General features: G+C 43.6%; 1 protein-coding gene across 1 annotated transcript in view; it reads right to left on the bottom strand.

The window, feature by feature from the left end:
* Positions 1 to 17,921, bottom strand: part of SPTBN5 (spectrin beta, non-erythrocytic 5) — a 165,240-nt gene that overhangs the window by 22,927 nt on the left and 124,392 nt on the right. Inside the window, exons 48-59 of the mRNA XM_019496605.2 lie at positions 16,335 to 16,412; positions 14,744 to 14,916; positions 13,485 to 13,575; positions 12,763 to 12,909; positions 12,356 to 12,493; positions 11,103 to 11,359; positions 10,723 to 10,909; positions 5,586 to 5,798; positions 5,040 to 5,236; positions 2,947 to 3,151; positions 1,977 to 2,171; positions 1,119 to 1,274 (exon numbers count right to left, since the gene is read on the bottom strand). Coding sequence (XP_019352150.1) covers positions 1,119 to 1,274; positions 1,977 to 2,171; positions 2,947 to 3,151; positions 5,040 to 5,236; positions 5,586 to 5,798; positions 10,723 to 10,909; positions 11,103 to 11,359; positions 12,356 to 12,493; positions 12,763 to 12,909; positions 13,485 to 13,575; positions 14,744 to 14,916; positions 16,335 to 16,412 — 2,037 coding nt within the window. The remainder of the gene's footprint in view (positions 1 to 1,118; positions 1,275 to 1,976; positions 2,172 to 2,946; positions 3,152 to 5,039; positions 5,237 to 5,585; positions 5,799 to 10,722; positions 10,910 to 11,102; positions 11,360 to 12,355; positions 12,494 to 12,762; positions 12,910 to 13,484; positions 13,576 to 14,743; positions 14,917 to 16,334; positions 16,413 to 17,921) is intronic.

Here is a 17,921-nt window from a genome sequence, read left to right as displayed (position 1 = left end):
TTGAGAAGGAATCTTGAGGAAGTCCTTCATGTTCTCACCTCTGCAGCATCCCAAAGGGATGCTTAGGGATCTTCTTAATATTTTAGCTTGTCCTTCATGTGACCTAAAGGCCAGAGATACCAACTACCAACCCAGGTCAGAACCTGTCAGCACCTTCTGAGTTGCAAAAAAAGGAACACAGACACAGCAAAGTTTAGGCTTACCAATCTTTCTGGGACTAAGTGTATTACTCTACAGGTCTAGCAGCAGCTGCTGGCTTAGGGAACCAGAAGCCAAATTTCAGAATTCACCCCGGGCCTCTTCCATAGCAACACCAAATACCAAGCCCTGTTGGCACCTTGTTCAGCCTCAAGCTACCAGTCCTGGATGATGTCAGTCGCTGGCATTGCTAGTTAGGGCTAAAACACTTCAGCATACTGTTTATGCTGCAAAATGCACTGTTGGTTCAATCCAAACTATTCATGAATTTGACAAGAGAGATTATTTGAACCCTTAGTGTCCTATATCTCTCATAAGCATCCTTATCACTTGGCCATAGGTGAAAAGGAATGATGAGCCATTGCGCCCTGCAGGGGACTATCCCAATTATGGTCTTAGGATACTTAGTGACGCACCAGCAATTTGTCTGGTTTGTTTATCTAAAACTTGGATTTTGTTAAATATGCCCAAAACCAAAAGGATTTTTTTAATTTCCCCCCCAAGAATAAAAAAACAGTTGGGTTTAGGTTGATCTGAAATATTTGCTTTGCTTTTCTTTTCTGCCCTCAAACCAAAAAGTCATTTATTCTTGCAGCTCTAATTGCAGTAGTGCAGATACCTCATCCATTTCTAACTATGAATTTGAAGTCACCCTACAGGTTTGGTTTGGAATTCAATGCAGGAGCTCGTAATGAGAAGTGAAATATGCAAGAAATAATAATAATATTGCATCACAGTGGTAAGAAAAGGAAGAAAGGCCTCTTGCACTGAGGTGCTATAGACCATTCAGTATCAAACCAAAGTCATATTTTGTTGATTTGCTGATAGAATGCCCCAGGATATCATCTAACCACATGCAGGCTTCTTTGTTAGGTTCTTCTTATGTGTTTCTGTAACTGTTTTAAGGCAGACTTGCTTACCTCCACTCCCTCAAGCTGGCTGACGAGGGTCTGTACGCCTGGCAGGTCATATCCATAATCATTTATGTCCACTACTGCCTCTTTCTCCTGCATCCATCCCTTTAGCTCATCTATATCATGGTCATACTGGTGAACCTGTTGAGCTGCTTTGAGATTCTAAAGCAAAGAAAATGTTGCTCAGAAGAGTCATCCTTGCAAAACACACACAATGCAAAGTAACACACTGCTTTTGTTGCTAGGAGATTCTGACCTTATACATGAATGAATGCAAACCTGGTTTTTTTGCCGGGGGGGCAGGGGCTGTTTGTTTTGGGATACATTTAAAGATACTATAACATAAATCTATATTTATTCCATGGATTAAAAGATTTGTTTTTAAACAAATAGGTGGTTCTTGAGACAGTATTCTAACCTGGTGCATGACTTACAAAGCCTATGCTAGGAAGCAAACAGTTAAAGACATCCAATATTTTACACTGATCACATAACTGCACACTGTTTCAAAACCTGGCCCCTCTTCTGTGTTCCTATATGGGTCTGAAACTGCAGGAAGTATAGGGGGGAACAGAAGATATTGGAATATGTCCAGGAAAGTAGATCTGACACCCATATTTCAGTTTTAAGTTTTACCTAAAAGATATGTAGTAATACTTAAAGATAATACTACATCTTTGAAATGTATTATATAGGCAAACAATGGCTATAAGGCAATAACTTTCTTGAACGATAATTTCATAAAATGACCTCTTCACAGCTACAACACATACTTTCCACTAATGTTAGTTCATTGGCCTTAGAAGTCAGAAAGGAAAGCAGGAATGGTTAGGAACCTCAGTGTGAAAGCATTAATTTTCATACCTCAGTTCTTGCCTGGATGGCTTGGCATAGGTTCTCCCATGTATCATTGATCCTCTGTGCCCTCTTCTGGACATCTTCTATCTGGCTATGGCCTTCTTTACTGAGTTTGGATGCTAATTCACTTATTGAAGACACTTTGGAATATCCCAGAGGTTTTATCTCCTTTACAAAACCTTCAAACTTTTCCTGCAGCACCTGCAGAGTAAGAATGGGGAGGTTGAATCAGATACCAAGGACTTCTGTGACTCAATTCTACCGCTATATAGGAGGTAAGGAGCGTTTTTCTCTCTGCCAATAACCGCAACACAAGAACAAATTGCTTAAACCCAGATATTTTGCATTTGTTTCCAGAATAAGCACTCTTGCCATGAAAAATGAAGCCCTCTATTGTGAAAGCTTATTATCTAAATTAGTGAGTCTATAAAAGGTGCAAATCTACCCTGACTTCTGACAGAGAAAATTGCCTGCATCCTTGATGGAATGATATGCCATTAAGAACAACCAGCGGTTCAGCCTTTTACACACAGTATTTTTAAAAGCATTCATTGAGTAAAATTATCAGTGGGCAATATAAACTATATCAGCTAGCACCACTGTTTCTTCAGAAAAGAAGTAAACAGGTAGTGGTAAGATGCTCTCTCTGAGGGCTGTCCCTCAGAGTATTGCAAGTTTTCATCCTCAGTGTCAAACCCTGTCTCCTCTCTCGCCAGTACAGCCTACATTTTGGAGGTTCCTCGCTAAAGAGAAAGAGCTTGTATGAGCTCTCTGATAACCCCAATTTTTCTCCCCTGGTGGACAGTGCTTAAAAGGGCCCTGCATTTGGATAAGCAAGGTAGAAATTAAAACCTAATGTTCATGATGAAAAGAGGTTGATGTTGCTTCATTTTGTCTATATTGGGCTCCAGTGCCAACAAACAGAAATAAAATAAAACTAACATTTTCCTGCTTCATCAAATAGGAAGCCTCTTACCTCCACATCATCCAAGTCCTGACCATACTCATCTGATGTTGCTACAGCTTGTTTGCTGGAAAGCCAGGCATCCACCAATTGGATCTCTCTCTCAATCTGAAACAGTTGGCAATGTTCCTGCAGGCATTTCTTCTGGGTTTCAGCTCTCTGCAGGAGAGACTTGTAGTCTGCTAGTACAGCCTGGAGTTTCAAAACTATGGCTTGACTGCAAAAATAACAACCAAAAGCGAGGTCATTGTGTGCGAGATACTTTACCGGTGAAGAATATTTCTACTGCTTCTTTGTCTCGTTTGTCACACTTGAACTTACAGCTTCTTAGACAAGTAGAAAAGGGTCAATCCAGTAATCAGGTGAGTTATGATGAATATGTCAGAACTAGTCAATTGCCCATCAAGAATGACAAGGGTGGGGACAGCGCGCAGGGACGGAGTGCTGCCACCCACCACCCTGTGCTGCTGCCACCTCTCAGGAGCAGGGGAGAGGGGAAGCTTGCATGTGGCCGCCACCGCCACCCAACGCTCTGCACTGCTGCCACTCTGCTTCCAGCTGCACACCACCCCCGTCCCTCACCCCAAGTCTGGCCCTGCGCACGCCCCTTGTCCCTGCTCCGCATCCACCCCTGTGCCACCCTCCTGCTCCATGTCCACCTGGCCAGCTCCGCCTGGCCCACTCCATTGGAGCCCTGCCCATCGTTCTTGACAGGCATTCTTGACGTAGCACTGGCTGGAGCCACACCCTGCTGGGAGCCACACACCCCCAAGAGCATTATGGACAGACAGACAGACGCACAGACAGATGGACTAAGCCCTTTATATATATAGAATCATCTGGTTCAGGAAATTAAAATAATGTATGTTAGGGGGCTGTCACTTTTCATTTCCTTTCCCCTAGTATAGGAGTACAATGTAAAGAGAAAGATTATGGACTGTGAAAAAAACTGATTTGCTTTCCCAAGCATGGTGCTTTTTGCTCCTTTAAATGCAGGAGGACTGAATGAGAATACCTAGGACTAGGCAGATGCCAGAGAAACTGGACTGCAATGATTACCCTTTGATTGCTACTTTGTGAGGTTCTGTTGTATTTTCTGAATAACAAGAAATCATGACAATTAAAAAGTTTCATAGATATCATAGACATCAGGGCTGGAAGGGACCTCATAAGATCAGCTGGTCCAGCCCCCTGCCTGGCAGGAAGTCAGCTAGGGTTAAAGGATCCCAGCAAGATAAGCATCCAACTGTTTCTTAAAAGTGTCCAGAGTAGGTGCTTGTACCACCTCTGGGGGAGTCTATTCCAGGCCTTGGAGGGCTTGGACAGTAAAGAAGTTTTTCCTTCTGTCCAGCCTAAAGTGGTCTTGCAGGCGTTTGTGACCACTAGACCTTGTCATCCCTCGGGGTGCTCTGGTGAACAGGTGTTCCCCCAGATCTTGATGCACACCCCTTATGTACTTATGTCATGTTATTTCTTGTTGCAACATGAGAGAAGGGGATTCACATCTCCTACAGATAATGTCTGTAGGGTGAAGTACAGATGGACGCCTGAGGCTGAATTGATTCAATCTTTGCAGGCTAGTCTAAACTGTGTAGATTGAACCAATAAGCAAGTGAACAGACATTCACTTCTGATTCCAGAAATGCAGTCACATGCTTGTGGTGGCCCAGGCCAGGAGCTGGGGGGTACTAGAGCATGCCTCCCTGCTCTGCTGGATCAGACAGCTTGGGCCTGTGAGGGGGAGTTTGTGGAAGTGGTGCAAAGCATCCTGGGATGCTGGGGGACTATGAATTAACTTGAATCTGGAGGGGATCTGGCACAGAAGTTCAATAAACAGATTTAACCTAAATCAGTTAAGTCTGATACTACATCTATCCAGGTTTATCTTAAACCATTTTTCACCATTTTGAAAGCAGTTTACGTGCGCTGAACTTCTGTTGCATTATAGTTTTGAACTGGTTCCCAATCACTTGAACCAGTTTATGTATAATTTCTGTCCCTAGCCAAGAGATTCATTGAAAGATTTACAATCCACTGTTTTTGGTTTTGCCTTTCTAGCAGGTTTCTGATGGAAAGGAAACTACCATCTGTTTGCATTTCCCTACCTTTCTGGGTTGTCACTGTTTATTAGGATAGTGCCAGTCTCCTGTAGCTTCTCAACCCGGGGCTTGAACCCTTCCATATCCAGCTTGGCAGCCTCCAGTTGGCGAAGCAAGGCCTCAGTGGATTCTTCATTCTTCCCATAATCAGAAGTCTCGAGGATAAACCCCCTTTCTGCCATCCAAGACTCAACTTCCAGCAGCTATAAGAAATATATGGATAAACCTGAACACTCAAGAGAAAGAAAACTGGAAAGCAATAAAACCCAACAAGACCTGAAGGTGAAAACAGACAGCAACTTAGATGCATCCTTGCAGTGCAGTACTGCAGTTGCCATTCTGAAAAATCGAGAGACTAAACTTGATCCATATAGTTCTATGGTAGTTCTTTCACTGTGCTAAGTGGAGACATGGTTCTCATTTCTCACCTGTTTGACAATGTGGAAAAATCACAATGATGGTTTTGGATTCTGGTTTAATGTTGCTCCAGTCTCAGTACTCTCAAGCATTCATCAGTGTGGGGTATCTAATTACTTCATGAATCTTCCTTACCTCAGCAAGGAATTGGTGGGTCTCATATGACTGCATAAGCCTCCTCCTCCTCTGTTTAGCCTCATCCTTCAAGTTTTCCACAGAATCCTCAAGTTTCTTCAAACATTCCGTAATTTCATGGGAGGCAAAGTGTCCCTCTCGTATCAACTTATATCCTGTATTGACTACCACTTTTGTCAGAGCTTCATGGCTGCTAATCTCACTTTCTAAGTTCTGGAAAGAACAAATAAAAGAAAGCAAAAATGTAAGAAAGAGAGCCCTTTCTACCCATATTCTGTACTTCATCACATCAGTGTATTCATACATTCAATATATTTTTCATACTTAAAGACTGGCCATAGAGCTGCAAAGTTTGCATGAAGATCATTTTCCCAAAAGAGAGGAGCATTTGGATTCAGAGTTTTGTTTGGGCCAGTTTTGGAGATTGAATGTAGATTGAGTGTAGCTGCAAAGTTCAGATCCTGATGCAAACCTCCTCAAGCTTGTGAGGTAAACGACCTCAGCCATAAATCCCTGCTACCAGTAACAACCAACTAACAACACCTGCTGCCACTCCGAGTATCCTTGATTCATGTTTCATTAGTTAAAGTATTTCTAGGAAAGAGCTCCAGTGTTCTATCAACTTAGCTGCCAATCAGTGTTTCTGGCTCTTCAACACCATTTTGGGAAACACAACTCTGTAAAATGGATATTTCCAAGTATTATGGGGCCAAAAGAAAATGATAATCATAGGGGAACAAAACTCTTTAAAGCACAATGCAAGCGCTCTCTTTGATTCAAGTGTTTGAAGATGTCTGAAATTTGCCAAATCAATCAAATTCATATCTGAGCACATAGATGTGTATGCCCAAGCACACACACACTTTGGTGTTATTCTTTGTCTTAATGGTTTAACTAAGATTGACTTTTCTTTCTATAAGAAGACAGGTACTTTGTCTTCACATTTGTGTGTGAAGACAGATATACTGCATAGGTAGCAAAAAAAAGAGTACTTTACATGCTAAGTGTTTCCCAGCATTTTATAACCTGATGACAGAGGTTGGCTTATTTATTTAACAACAACTGAAACAGGGTAAGAGTTACACTGCAGTGATATGTTATGTGGAAGAGACTCCCTCTATTCAGGAGCTGTACTTTTAGCTCAACTGTCAGATTACTTAGCTATGAAGGATGGGAGCCTGATTCTAATCTTACTTTTAACTTTCCCCTATTAATTTCATGAGGCCACTATGTTGCTGAAAAGTGACACCAGGTCTGACACCAGCAGAACAGAATCCAGTGTCCGAGACTGTTAAGACAGTTTGTACCATGTATTAATAAGTCGGCAATATGAAGAACAAATTTACTGTTTAACATTTGGGAACACATTTCTAAAGCTCCTCCACTTGCACCCACAGGAACTGCTAACAACTGCATGCACAAACACTGCATTTGTATATGGGATAGCTGTGCCTGCACCTGGTACATGTATGTATAAATACATACATATTGGTGGATGTGTGTACCCAATATTAATGAACAATTTTTTGGTAACAAATGGGGAAGAGTATTTTGAAAATTTGTCACATCAAGACAATCAGTAAAACAATCCTTCAATTCTTTTGAGGGGAAAGTTAATATCTCATCAAACTGGAGAGTGGTTTTAATCTCAGAAAAGAGCCTCCCCTAGTGGCCAACAGGGTGTAGATTGCTGCTAAGAACAAAGACTCATAACTAAAGATCTGGATTAAAAATGTTTAGTGCCAATCTTGTTGAGTCCCAGGAGTTAACTGGCAAAATGGCAGGATGAGGTGACTTTTTCGTTTGTAGCTATAATACACACCATTTCCCTCTGCACTGAATGGTCACTGCAGTATTGTATAAGATAAGCAAAAAACACAATACATTTTGTTCCACTGTCACAGTTCCCTTCTCCTTACCCCAATAACTTTCCCTAATAACACCAACCCAAAACATTAATTCCTTCAAGGAACCTCATTCATTTTTCCATCATGATCATCAGTTCAGAACTGTTTTTTCAGTTTAAATACAAACATAATGGACACATCTACCTGAGATGTTAATTGCACACTTGACTAATTAGATGCGCAGTAAATGTCTTAGCATCTATATCTGCACCCCGATTAGACCAGAGTAAACTAAATTACTTTGCAGCAAGACAGTATTTGCGAATACAAGTACTGTCCTGCTGCAGAGTAAGAAACTCTGCAGCAGTGCATGAGTAGATGCTGCCTGGCTGGCTGGAGCATGAGGGTGCTTCAGTTTGGGGGCTGCCTGCTGGTTAGTCCTGCACTGAAGCACCCTTGTGCCCCAGCTAGCCCCTCTGCAGCATGATGAGCAGGGGGCCAGCCTCAGGCTAGCAGGCTGGCCCCCTGGGCCCCCTGCCAGCTGGGGTTGCTCCAACCTGGTTCAACATGCTACACATGAATGAACTCTAGAGCAATAAGCTCCAGAGTGTATTCATGTACAGTAATAGCACATGTAGACGTGCCCACTGAAGTCCACACTTTCTATCACAGTAGAATAAGCTCCTCTCACTGATTCCCTTTTCTCAAGAAGGCATCCAATTATTTGTTTGTTGTTCTCCCCATTAGGTTTTGCAAATAATATACTTTTCGGATCATAGGAGAGCATAAAATATTTACAATATACTCATGGCCTTACTCAAGCAGCACACTGGAATGATCTGACTGCTTTGGGTGGGAGTTCACCCCTTCTCCACTAAAAAACCACAAGTGGACATGACTTTTGCTCTTGTGACCTTTAAAAAAATACTTTGGAAAAGCAGATTTTTCTTTCTGCAATTACATCACATAGCACCAAGCATCACTTATTTTAAAATATATATTTCTACAGGATAAGATCTCCTGTTCCTTAACCTATTTGCCTATTGCACAGATTTAAGCAAAATGTTTAAGCAAAATGTTAGCACTTTGAAACACATTTCCTTCATTTGTGCCCACGGGAATTATGAACAACTGTGTGCACAAACACTGTGTTTGTTAACTGAATAGCCATGTCTACACCTGGTACAACTGCAGAGTTGTACAAGCCCCAAAATGAACCACCTTTTCAATCAGTCAAACAAGTAGCTGCTGGAATCTTCCAGCTGGGAAATTCTCTTTCACCTCATCTATTGCAAAGAGGCAGAGATGCTTTGTTTGGAAAGTACTGGGGAGGCAGCTGCTGTTTTGATATGAGAGGTGACAGCATTCTAGGCTGGCCTCATTTCTAAAGATTCATTTGAATTTTCCAGTATCTCAGTAACTAACTCCAAAGCTCTTGCTGGAATGATGCTAGGATAGACAATAATAACTTGCTAATTCCCTCAGTCAAACAGTGCAGCAGGAGAGGATTCCTCTGGTTCCCCCATTCCAGAGGCATCTAAGTTATGAATATGCCTGAGATGTACTTGCTGAATCTTAAAACACTTTTTATTGGGACATCTGTTGCTCAGAGAAGGCATGCCAGCATGCACCACAGCTTGTAAAAGATATTTAGTATTGCAAAGACAAGGTTTTGAGACTGGTAATCTGCAGAAAGGGATAATGTGTTTAGAGGAGCACGGGATGCACTACTCAGATCATTTTGTGAAAAGACATGCCATCTAGCACTGAACAACTTCATGGCACTGCTCTTTAAATAGCACCTTTATGAGAGAGACAAGAATAAGGCCCCTGGCAGATGTTACACTTAGGATGTGATTAACTAGTTAATCATGTTGTAAGTAGTAATCCAGCTACACATTAATGAAATTAATGGTGTGATAAGGAATAATCCACAAGGAATAAGCCACAAAATTATTATACAAAATGTGTAATAACAAGGGGTGTCAATTAATCACAGTTAATGTGCATGATTAACACCTTTAATTGGTTCTTGCATTGATTTTTTTACTGTGTTAATCGCGCATGCTTGGGCTATGCTGCCATCACCGCTGCCTTTGGGCTGCCCAGCAGGGCAGTGGTGGCAGTGCAGAGGAGCTGCAGGGCAGCCTGGGTGTGGGCTCTGGGTGGCTGCAGCAGGGGGGGGCATGCACAGACACAGACGAGCAGCTGCAACATGTAGCCCAGCGGCGTGTACAGCAGTGCCTTGAAGGTAAGTCTGTAGGGGGGAAGGAGTATGAGGGAGGAAAGGGGCAGAGGGGGGCAGATCAAGGGCCCCATGGTGAGGGAGGGAGTGGGGCAGAGGCAGGGACAGGGGAAGGTGAATGGGGCCCTGGGGCTGGGATGGGTCATGGGATGAAGCTTGTCCAGGGTCTGGGGGGCATGGCTACCACTGCTGTGCACACTCCTGGGGGAGGCATAGGGGGCATGGCCAGATTTGTGCATAGGGCAGAGGCAGGCTGTCTCCTGTGGGCTAGAGCTCTGCTCCTTGCTGCCTTTGCCCCAGGAGCTGTGTGATCCCATGCTGTGGCTCCAATGGCCAGGTGGGCAGGGGATGTGCAGTATGGCTGGCACACAGTTCCTGGGGCAAGGGCAGCAGGGTGCAGAGCCCCCACCTGCAGTGGGCAGCCTGCCTCTGCCCCACACCCAAATCCAGGGGGCAAATGCCCCCCATGCCTCCCCTGGGAGTGCGCACAGTGGCAGGGATTCATACCCCCCCTGCACCCCTAGATGAGCCTCCTGTGGCACTGTCCCATGACCTGCCCTGGCCCCAGGGCCCCATGTACCTCAACCCCTGCCCCACTCCCTCCCTCACCGTGGAGGCCTTGATCTGCTCCCCACGTCCCTTACCTGCAAGATGCTGCGTGCGTGCGTGCGTGTGTGTCTACCCCTTACTCCCAAACCACAGCCCCCTAGCCTTGCTGATGCTTGTTACTCCTGACAGTGCAGGGGGTGCCACAATCATGATCCTTGGCTCCCCTTGCACTGGCAACACGGCATGATTTGGATCTGATCCCCAGTTGCACAATGGTGTCTCCTGCCACACGCATGTAGCTTGCAGGGGGTGCCATTGCTGGGATCACACATCAGATCCCATTGCACACTTAAACAAACATCTGCCTGGGGCCTAAGAGTCACTTTTGGCAGTAATGGTTTCACTGTAACCAGAGTAGAAAAGATGAGTTTCACCCTCAGTGGGTGAATTCCACATTCTCACTCTTGATTTCACTCTTGTTTCTATACTGCTTTACCTGGTGCTTTTCCTGTAAACTCTGCACAGCTGTTAGGGATTGGCCATAGTCCTTGGAGGAAGCTATGGGGAGTTTCTCATGAACCCAGGCCAACTCATTGTCAACATCTCGGAAGAATTGGTACTGTAACCTGCTTGCTTCCAAACTCCCACGGCTCTCTTGCAATGGCTCATGTAGGCTCTTGTACCTGCAGATTTAAAATGGGGCCCAATTACTACAAGAGAGAGAGAGGGTGGGGTAACACAAACATGTGCCTTGGCTATGAAGAAAAAGAAAGGAAAACAAAAAGGAAGGGAGAAAAAAATAAATGCAGAGGAGGAAAAGGGCAGTAAAAGGTAGGAGTGGAGAGAACAGAGGTAAAATGGCAGACACTCGCACACCTGTGCACCACCTGATCAACCCTCTCTTCTAACTCATCTGCCAGGAAATGTCTCTCTTGCTGGAATTCACGGGCTGTGTCCACTAGCACCTGTAATCGATCCCTGTGGGCAATGACACCTTCCTCCAATTCCTCTTGTTTCTTCAAGAGATTGTTCAAGACTACCAGGTCACTACTAGTATATGGAACCTTCAGCTCACTTTCCACATCATCCAGCCATTTCTCCATATCTTCTATGCTGCGTTGGAAATGCAGGCCCTGGGGACAGGGAGAAAAGCAAATGTCACCAGGCTTTTTAGAGCAAAAAAATCTCAGCCTTTTGCATGAAGGATCACATCACACTTAAAAACCTTCTAGAGCTTAATGAACTCTCTCTTCACCTGTGATGTACAAATGCTCAGAACTCAGGTAATGTGAGCAAAAGCAGGTTCACAGAATATAAAGAACTAACTGTGCCTGTAAGGTACAAATAATCCTAGTTATGGGCAAGTCAGCCTTTTAGAGGGTGCCTTTAAAATCAGTGGTTCTCAACCTTTTTGGACTCAAAGCACCCCTGGATAGATTCGTGGCACACCTGGAAAAGTACCAGCTCTTAGTTTTCTCTCTTTTTTTGTGCAGAGAAAAACAATGGAGCTGTTTTTCTGATGCAAAGAACTTGGAAAGACCACAACTATGGATTTATATTGGAAATCTCTGGGTTTATCTTGTGAATCATGCCAAACAGTGCTAAAACTGCAGGACATCCCACAGCACCCTTGCAAAGATCTCAAGGCACCTCAGCATGCCATAGCACCCTGGTTGAGAATCATTGCTTTAAGCAATACATATAGAGACAGAATCAGCCCATGTAGACCTCATCAGTGGGACAGGAGGGAGTCACATCAATGGAAAACAGCTGCAGGCTTCTCTCCAGCTGGTGCTGATTGAGTGACTGGTGCTGGCAGGACAGTGATTGGTACTTGTAATGATCCAGAATATTTCCCTTCAACTTCCTCCTCTGGAGTCCTGATTGAACAAATGCTTTCTTAGCAGATACCAAAAGAGAACATAATCATGGCATCAGCCTTGATTCTCCTTGCGGGTTTCTCTCTCCATGCAAGATTCAGTACATCTGGTCTGTGCTTGGTACTATTTGGTAGATGGCAATTCCCTTGCTTCATTGGTTTTGATATCTTAAAACCTGTGCAAGTCCAATGGCACACTGACAAGGGACACATCACAGCAAGGCAGAAATCCCCAGCACCTTTGCTTTACCTTGCAGGCATCCTGTAGCTTGGTCTTTTTATTAAGGCAGTTTGCCAACAGCTCATCCCAGAGCTCTTCCATTTCTTGAAGCCTGGCCTGGATGGCCTCAGGAGCATAATGTTCCTCTCGGATCATCTTCTCACCCTCCTGCAGCAAAAAGAGCGGAAGCAGATTGCTTAGCCCACTGCACCAGCTCTAATCAAGAAAGCCTCACAACCCCCTTCAGAGGCAGCTAAAATTACAGCAGACATTTTACAGAGGGGTAATATAACCCACTGCCAGGGTGAGGTGAAGTGACTTTTCCTAATTCACTTAGGAGCCCTCATTTGTTTAATTACTTTGGGATTCAGACATTCGGTCTGAAGGAATCTGTCACACCAGTTCCCCACATCCTATACTGGCCCTGCTTCTCTTACAGCCTTGATGCTGTCTAGACGATTCCTGTTGGCTATGATTTCTGCGTGGAAAGTCTGGTGTTTCTGCAGCTTGGCCTGCATGTTGCTTGGGTCTGTCCAGCTCTCATCCTGGGCAATACTGTTCTTCTCAGCTATCCAAGTTGCCACCTTTAGCAGAAAGAAGGAATAGAAAGAAACAGGAACTTTAGAAGCTACTACCATCTCCTTGCAGATACTCCTTAAATGTCTAAAATTTGGACTAGTTTACAATACAGACCAAAGCAAATTAATTTTCCTTTCTGAATCACTGTTCCCCACCCCCTTCAGAAAGAGGATGCCATCTGCATATGTGTAGCCACTGCTACTTCATATGCAGTGGCTAGGCACTTGTTTCCATAGTTCTAACCCTGCCTACATCTCACAGAGAAAGGATTATTCTGTCCCTTTCCAGTATTTCTCACATGCTGGGATGTTCCTCCTTTAATTTTACATTTCCTTTTGTACCACACTGTTTCTGTGTGATCAAAATACATCTAGGGATCAGATCTCATTTTAAGTGCCTGAGTATGTATGGCTCAAAGGCTGAACAATGTCCTTTCTTTCTTATTTCCATCTTTTCCAGTCTTCTCTCATACAACCACCTGAGCCTCAGTTCCTCTGGTTTTTCCTTCAGAGGTTCATGGCAAAGCTTCACAACTGAGATGTTAAACACTCTAGGAAAGTAACACATATTAGAAATGTACCTCATAGGAATTTTTCAGAAGCTTTTGCAGGAGCCTTGAATCTTCCAGCATATGTCTGCGAGCCAGAGCATTCTCTAGAAGTTTGTCTTTCCTGGGATAAGGAGAGAACCATGAAGACGAAACCACAGCAAAGAAAACTAATTGGCAGAAGAGATTAACATTTTCACCACTCCTCTCTAAAACTCACGTTTGCATTCTAACCTTCATTTCTAGGGGATACTTGTCCATGTCATTGAACTACCTGTAAGTTAACCTCTCTGGCAGAACTGATGACCAGAGCTGGACTAGCAATGGTTTTGTAGGTAAGGATTATTACAGAGATGTATATTGAAAACTTTCACAGCCCACCACACACTGTACCTACACTCCTACAGCTAAGAGATGTGGCCAACATAACCAGTGCCCTTCAGGTGATGGCTGCACAGGCTGCCATGAGATCAACAAAGTCATTTTCACCTTGAACTCCTATGTCTGTGCCATCTACAGTAGTTTTTGTTCTTGCAGTCATGCTTGGCCTTGGAAATTTATCATATGAATATTACCCTTTCTTAAAATCAGGTCTCCCTTTTCTGAAGAATACAGGAAACTCTTTGGAAGTAGTAACAGAGAACCTGGGCACTGTATTAAGGCAATCCAAACTTGGTAACATAGTTACTCTGATATATTTATACAACCCCTTTCTTCCTAAAGGAGCTTGAAGGACTTTACAAATGATGCGCATAACATTTCAGCCACCATGGTACTGAATTCAGCGAATGTGAGTGAGAATATCTGTTCAGCAGTGCATAGGAACAATAGGCAACAACATTTTGGGACAAAAAGGGATGCATATTTTATCTAAGTGAAATTAAAGGGAGAAATTTAAATTCTTAAATCAAAACTTAAATACCAAACTTGGAATTTCACCATGACTTTCGAGCGAGCTACTCTACAGCTGTGAAAAATACCAGAGGATGTTTAGTAACTCCTGATCATAACAAACCTCTTTGTCCCAATTATCAAGGACATGGATTTAGTGCAGACTCCCAACGAAAAGTGTCCAGAATCACCAACCATGTTTCCTGATTTACCTACAAGTCCCTTGAAGGACTGCTATGGAATTATTGGCCTGGATCAAGCCTCCTTAGCTTGTAAAATCTCACAGGAATGCAAAATAAAGTGCAAATCAGTGTTGACGATTCTTTTAAAATATTTACATGACAACAGTAAAGGAAGAAGAGTCCTTATTTAGACAGGGTTGGGAAAGGAATGGTTTTTACCTTCTCAGAACAGCCTGGCACTTGTTAGTGATGTTTTCTGAGTCATAATGCTTGTTGTGTTTCAGCTGTTGTGCAAAGGAGGCCATCTCACTGATCTTCTCCATCTGTGCTTCTAGAGCCTTTTCAAACTGCACATGTTTCCGCTGTAGGCTTTCGACACTGGACACAGAATCCTGGATGGGATTCAGAATAAGGAAGCTGCTCACTGTGGGAATAAAATTGCCATTACCCAACCTTTGCACACTGTCAAGGAAATGGATTGGTCTCTGTACCCATAGTGTTGGAGCATCAGTTCAGTCTGGCAGCTCCAGTACTGAGCAAACTGCAAGATGCTCAGCTGCTTCTGCTAGATGCTCAGATACTTCTGCTGAGTGAACAGTGCTCAGTACAAAGAACTAGTTGAGTTTTGGAGATACTGAGCCCTCGCTTTTCCCAAACAGGAAGCCATAGGAATGAAACCCCACAGTTTGAGTGGATTCAAGATTTATTTAATCATAAGCCAATCATACTAGAGGTGTTGTTCTGAAAGCAAATAAATAGGGGACACCAAGCTGCGATCACAGTTAATGAACATATATGTCAGAGCTTTAAATCAGAGCATTTTATAAGGAATCCGAATGGAGCACAGAACTAGACTTCCTTTGAAGTTTCTGGATTCCAACTTCATGACCTGCACTTCTCTCTTCTGCAGTTCTCCGTACTTCCTGGCTTTAGAGCTGTCAAAATAGTGCTATTTAATAAGACCTGTTCTTCCAGTATTTCCAGTGTGGATGCCACTAGAAACTACCATAAATCTCTTGAGAAAACTTATCATCATGAAATTTCTAACCCTATAGACAAATAAAATTGCATTAGAGAAGTATCTAAGTATTTAAATGTGGATATGAAGCTCTGGAGTCTTCTCCATTACTAGTAAAATATTACTGGAAGACAGAAGGGACTCAACTACATTTCTGAAAATATACAGCTTCCCCATTAGTCCCTGCAATATTTCAACAGGTGGTACTCTGCTTGTGTATTCCTATCTGGAGGGCCACAGAGGAACAGTCACCAACCATCAATATTAGGCATATTCCATGTCATTATCCACATCTTGCAGTGACTATAGCTCAGCTGACTTTATAGCCATTGTAGCATGGAGCCCACCATGCCAGAGGCACATCCAGCAAGATTTGCACCTTGGGCAAAACCCTGCTAGACAGTGGGGGCCTGGGAGTGCTGCTGAGTGCTGGAGGGATGGGAGGTTGCCAAGCCTGATGGGAGTGGAGGACACGCGCACACACACACACACACACACACACACACTCACTGTCACTCTCTCTCACCTTCCCTAGGGACTTAAAATCTTCCCTAGGGACTTAAAATCTCCAGGGTGCTTCTGTCAGCAGTCTGCCCACCTTGACTATTACTGCTGCAGCAGCCTATTGTACTCAGCTGCTGCTGCTATTGCATTTAGGGGCCCTCTCTAAGTTGGAGGAAGAAGAACTACAGGTAGTTTTTTGGAAAGCTTCACAGGGTTTCAGAGTCTTTTACACCTTCTTCTTCTGCCTTTCCCCACTTCAATGGAAACCGAATTATCCTGTTCACCTACCCCTAAATCATCATTAGCCAGGAAGGCTTCTTTACTGCTGAGCCAACTCTCATTCTGCTCCACATAGCCAAAGAATTTCTGGAAGGAAAGAAAAAAAAAAATCAGTCATGACTGTTGTTTTTGAGTCTGTAAAACCGAGATAATACTGATGTGCAAAAACTGAACCAAGAAATACTTAAGAACTAAGAGGGCTAAAATGACCAAAGTGAATTTAAACACTAAGGGTATTTGTACATGACACGGGGGCTTAATTCTCCCTAAATTGAAGAGGTGGTTTTTTAAAAACACCACTTCAATTTAGGGCAAAGTAAACCCCTGTGTCAAGTACACCTGTGTTGGACCCCGATCCTTACTAGACTCTCCGGCAGTAGGGAGGGGAGAGCAAGCTGCTGGCAGGCAGAGTGGTCCCTAAGCTGGGGGGAAGAAGGGCTGGTGCTTTCCTCTGTGGCAGTGGTGGCCCCCCACCAGGTGGCACCTGCCCACAGGCACCCAGCTCGGGCAATCCTGGGGGGCACCACAGCCGCAGAGGGAAGCACCAGGCTCCTGCACAGCTCAGGCAGGCTCCGGGGGGAGGGGCGGGGATCAGGCTCGCTGCTTTTTTTTTTTTTTCCTTCTGTGGAGCCTGTTGCCGGGCTGCCTGCACAGCCTCTGAGCCGCACAGAGACTGGTGCTTCCCTCCTCGGAGGTGTTTTACTTTGCAGCACCCCAAACTCATTTGCTGCATCCCAAAGTCATTTAAGGCGCATTACACGGTCAAATGTGCTACAGTGGTTGGAATTAATGTGCAATACTTCGCTGAATGTGCAAACAGCAATGCCATTAAAGCGGTGCAAAAGGCATTCAACTTACTATAAACCCACTTAAAAGTGTTGTCTACAAACGGCCTAAAAGCACTGTATGGTATAATACAGTATGTATTTAGCTCTTATTATTGGAACTTCCTCATTGGCCAATATAACTAATGTTTTCATTTCCTGGACACAGGGTACTGGATTTTCTCAAGTGTAACAAAAATATTGTCAGCATATATGTTAATGGTTTGGGTTGGGTTCTTATATTCTAATTCACAAATGAGGAATACTACATTGCTCTGTGAGCAGTGATTTTCGGTAAGGTACTATTCCACTTAAGAAAAGGGGTTATAATCTGGCTCTGAATAATTCAAACATGATATATGAACTAGCATGAAAACAGCACCTTGCATATATCATATTTTTCGTGCATTTGAATTGGAACCCAACAAGCATGAGTCTCGCTGTTCCTCTGCTCTCAGCAAATGCTTGTGAAACCCACTGGCATTCCTCTCCCCCTCCCCTTCCATCTCATGCTGGTTCATAGAAAGGACGCCAACCTACTACTATCAATTACTGTTAGCTCACGTGGCAGAGTCATGTGTGGTGGATCTAAACCTTCAAACCTAGCCAATGAACCATGTGTCACTACAATGTCCAATGATAGAATTTGATTTTTTTTTATAGCTTGCTTTTTTAAAAAAGTTGGAATGTAAACAGATTTAAACAAATAATTATGTTAAAAGAATTTACCTGAGGTTTCAAAGTCAAGTACTCAAATGGAAATGCCACAAAC

Source organism: Alligator mississippiensis, chromosome 2 (assembly GCF_030867095.1).
Source record: "Alligator mississippiensis isolate rAllMis1 chromosome 2, rAllMis1, whole genome shotgun sequence".
Lineage (NCBI taxonomy): Eukaryota > Metazoa > Chordata > Crocodylia > Alligatoridae > Alligator > Alligator mississippiensis.
Note: the sequence above shows the minus strand (reverse complement) of the source record. Positions and strands in the feature narration are given on the sequence as shown.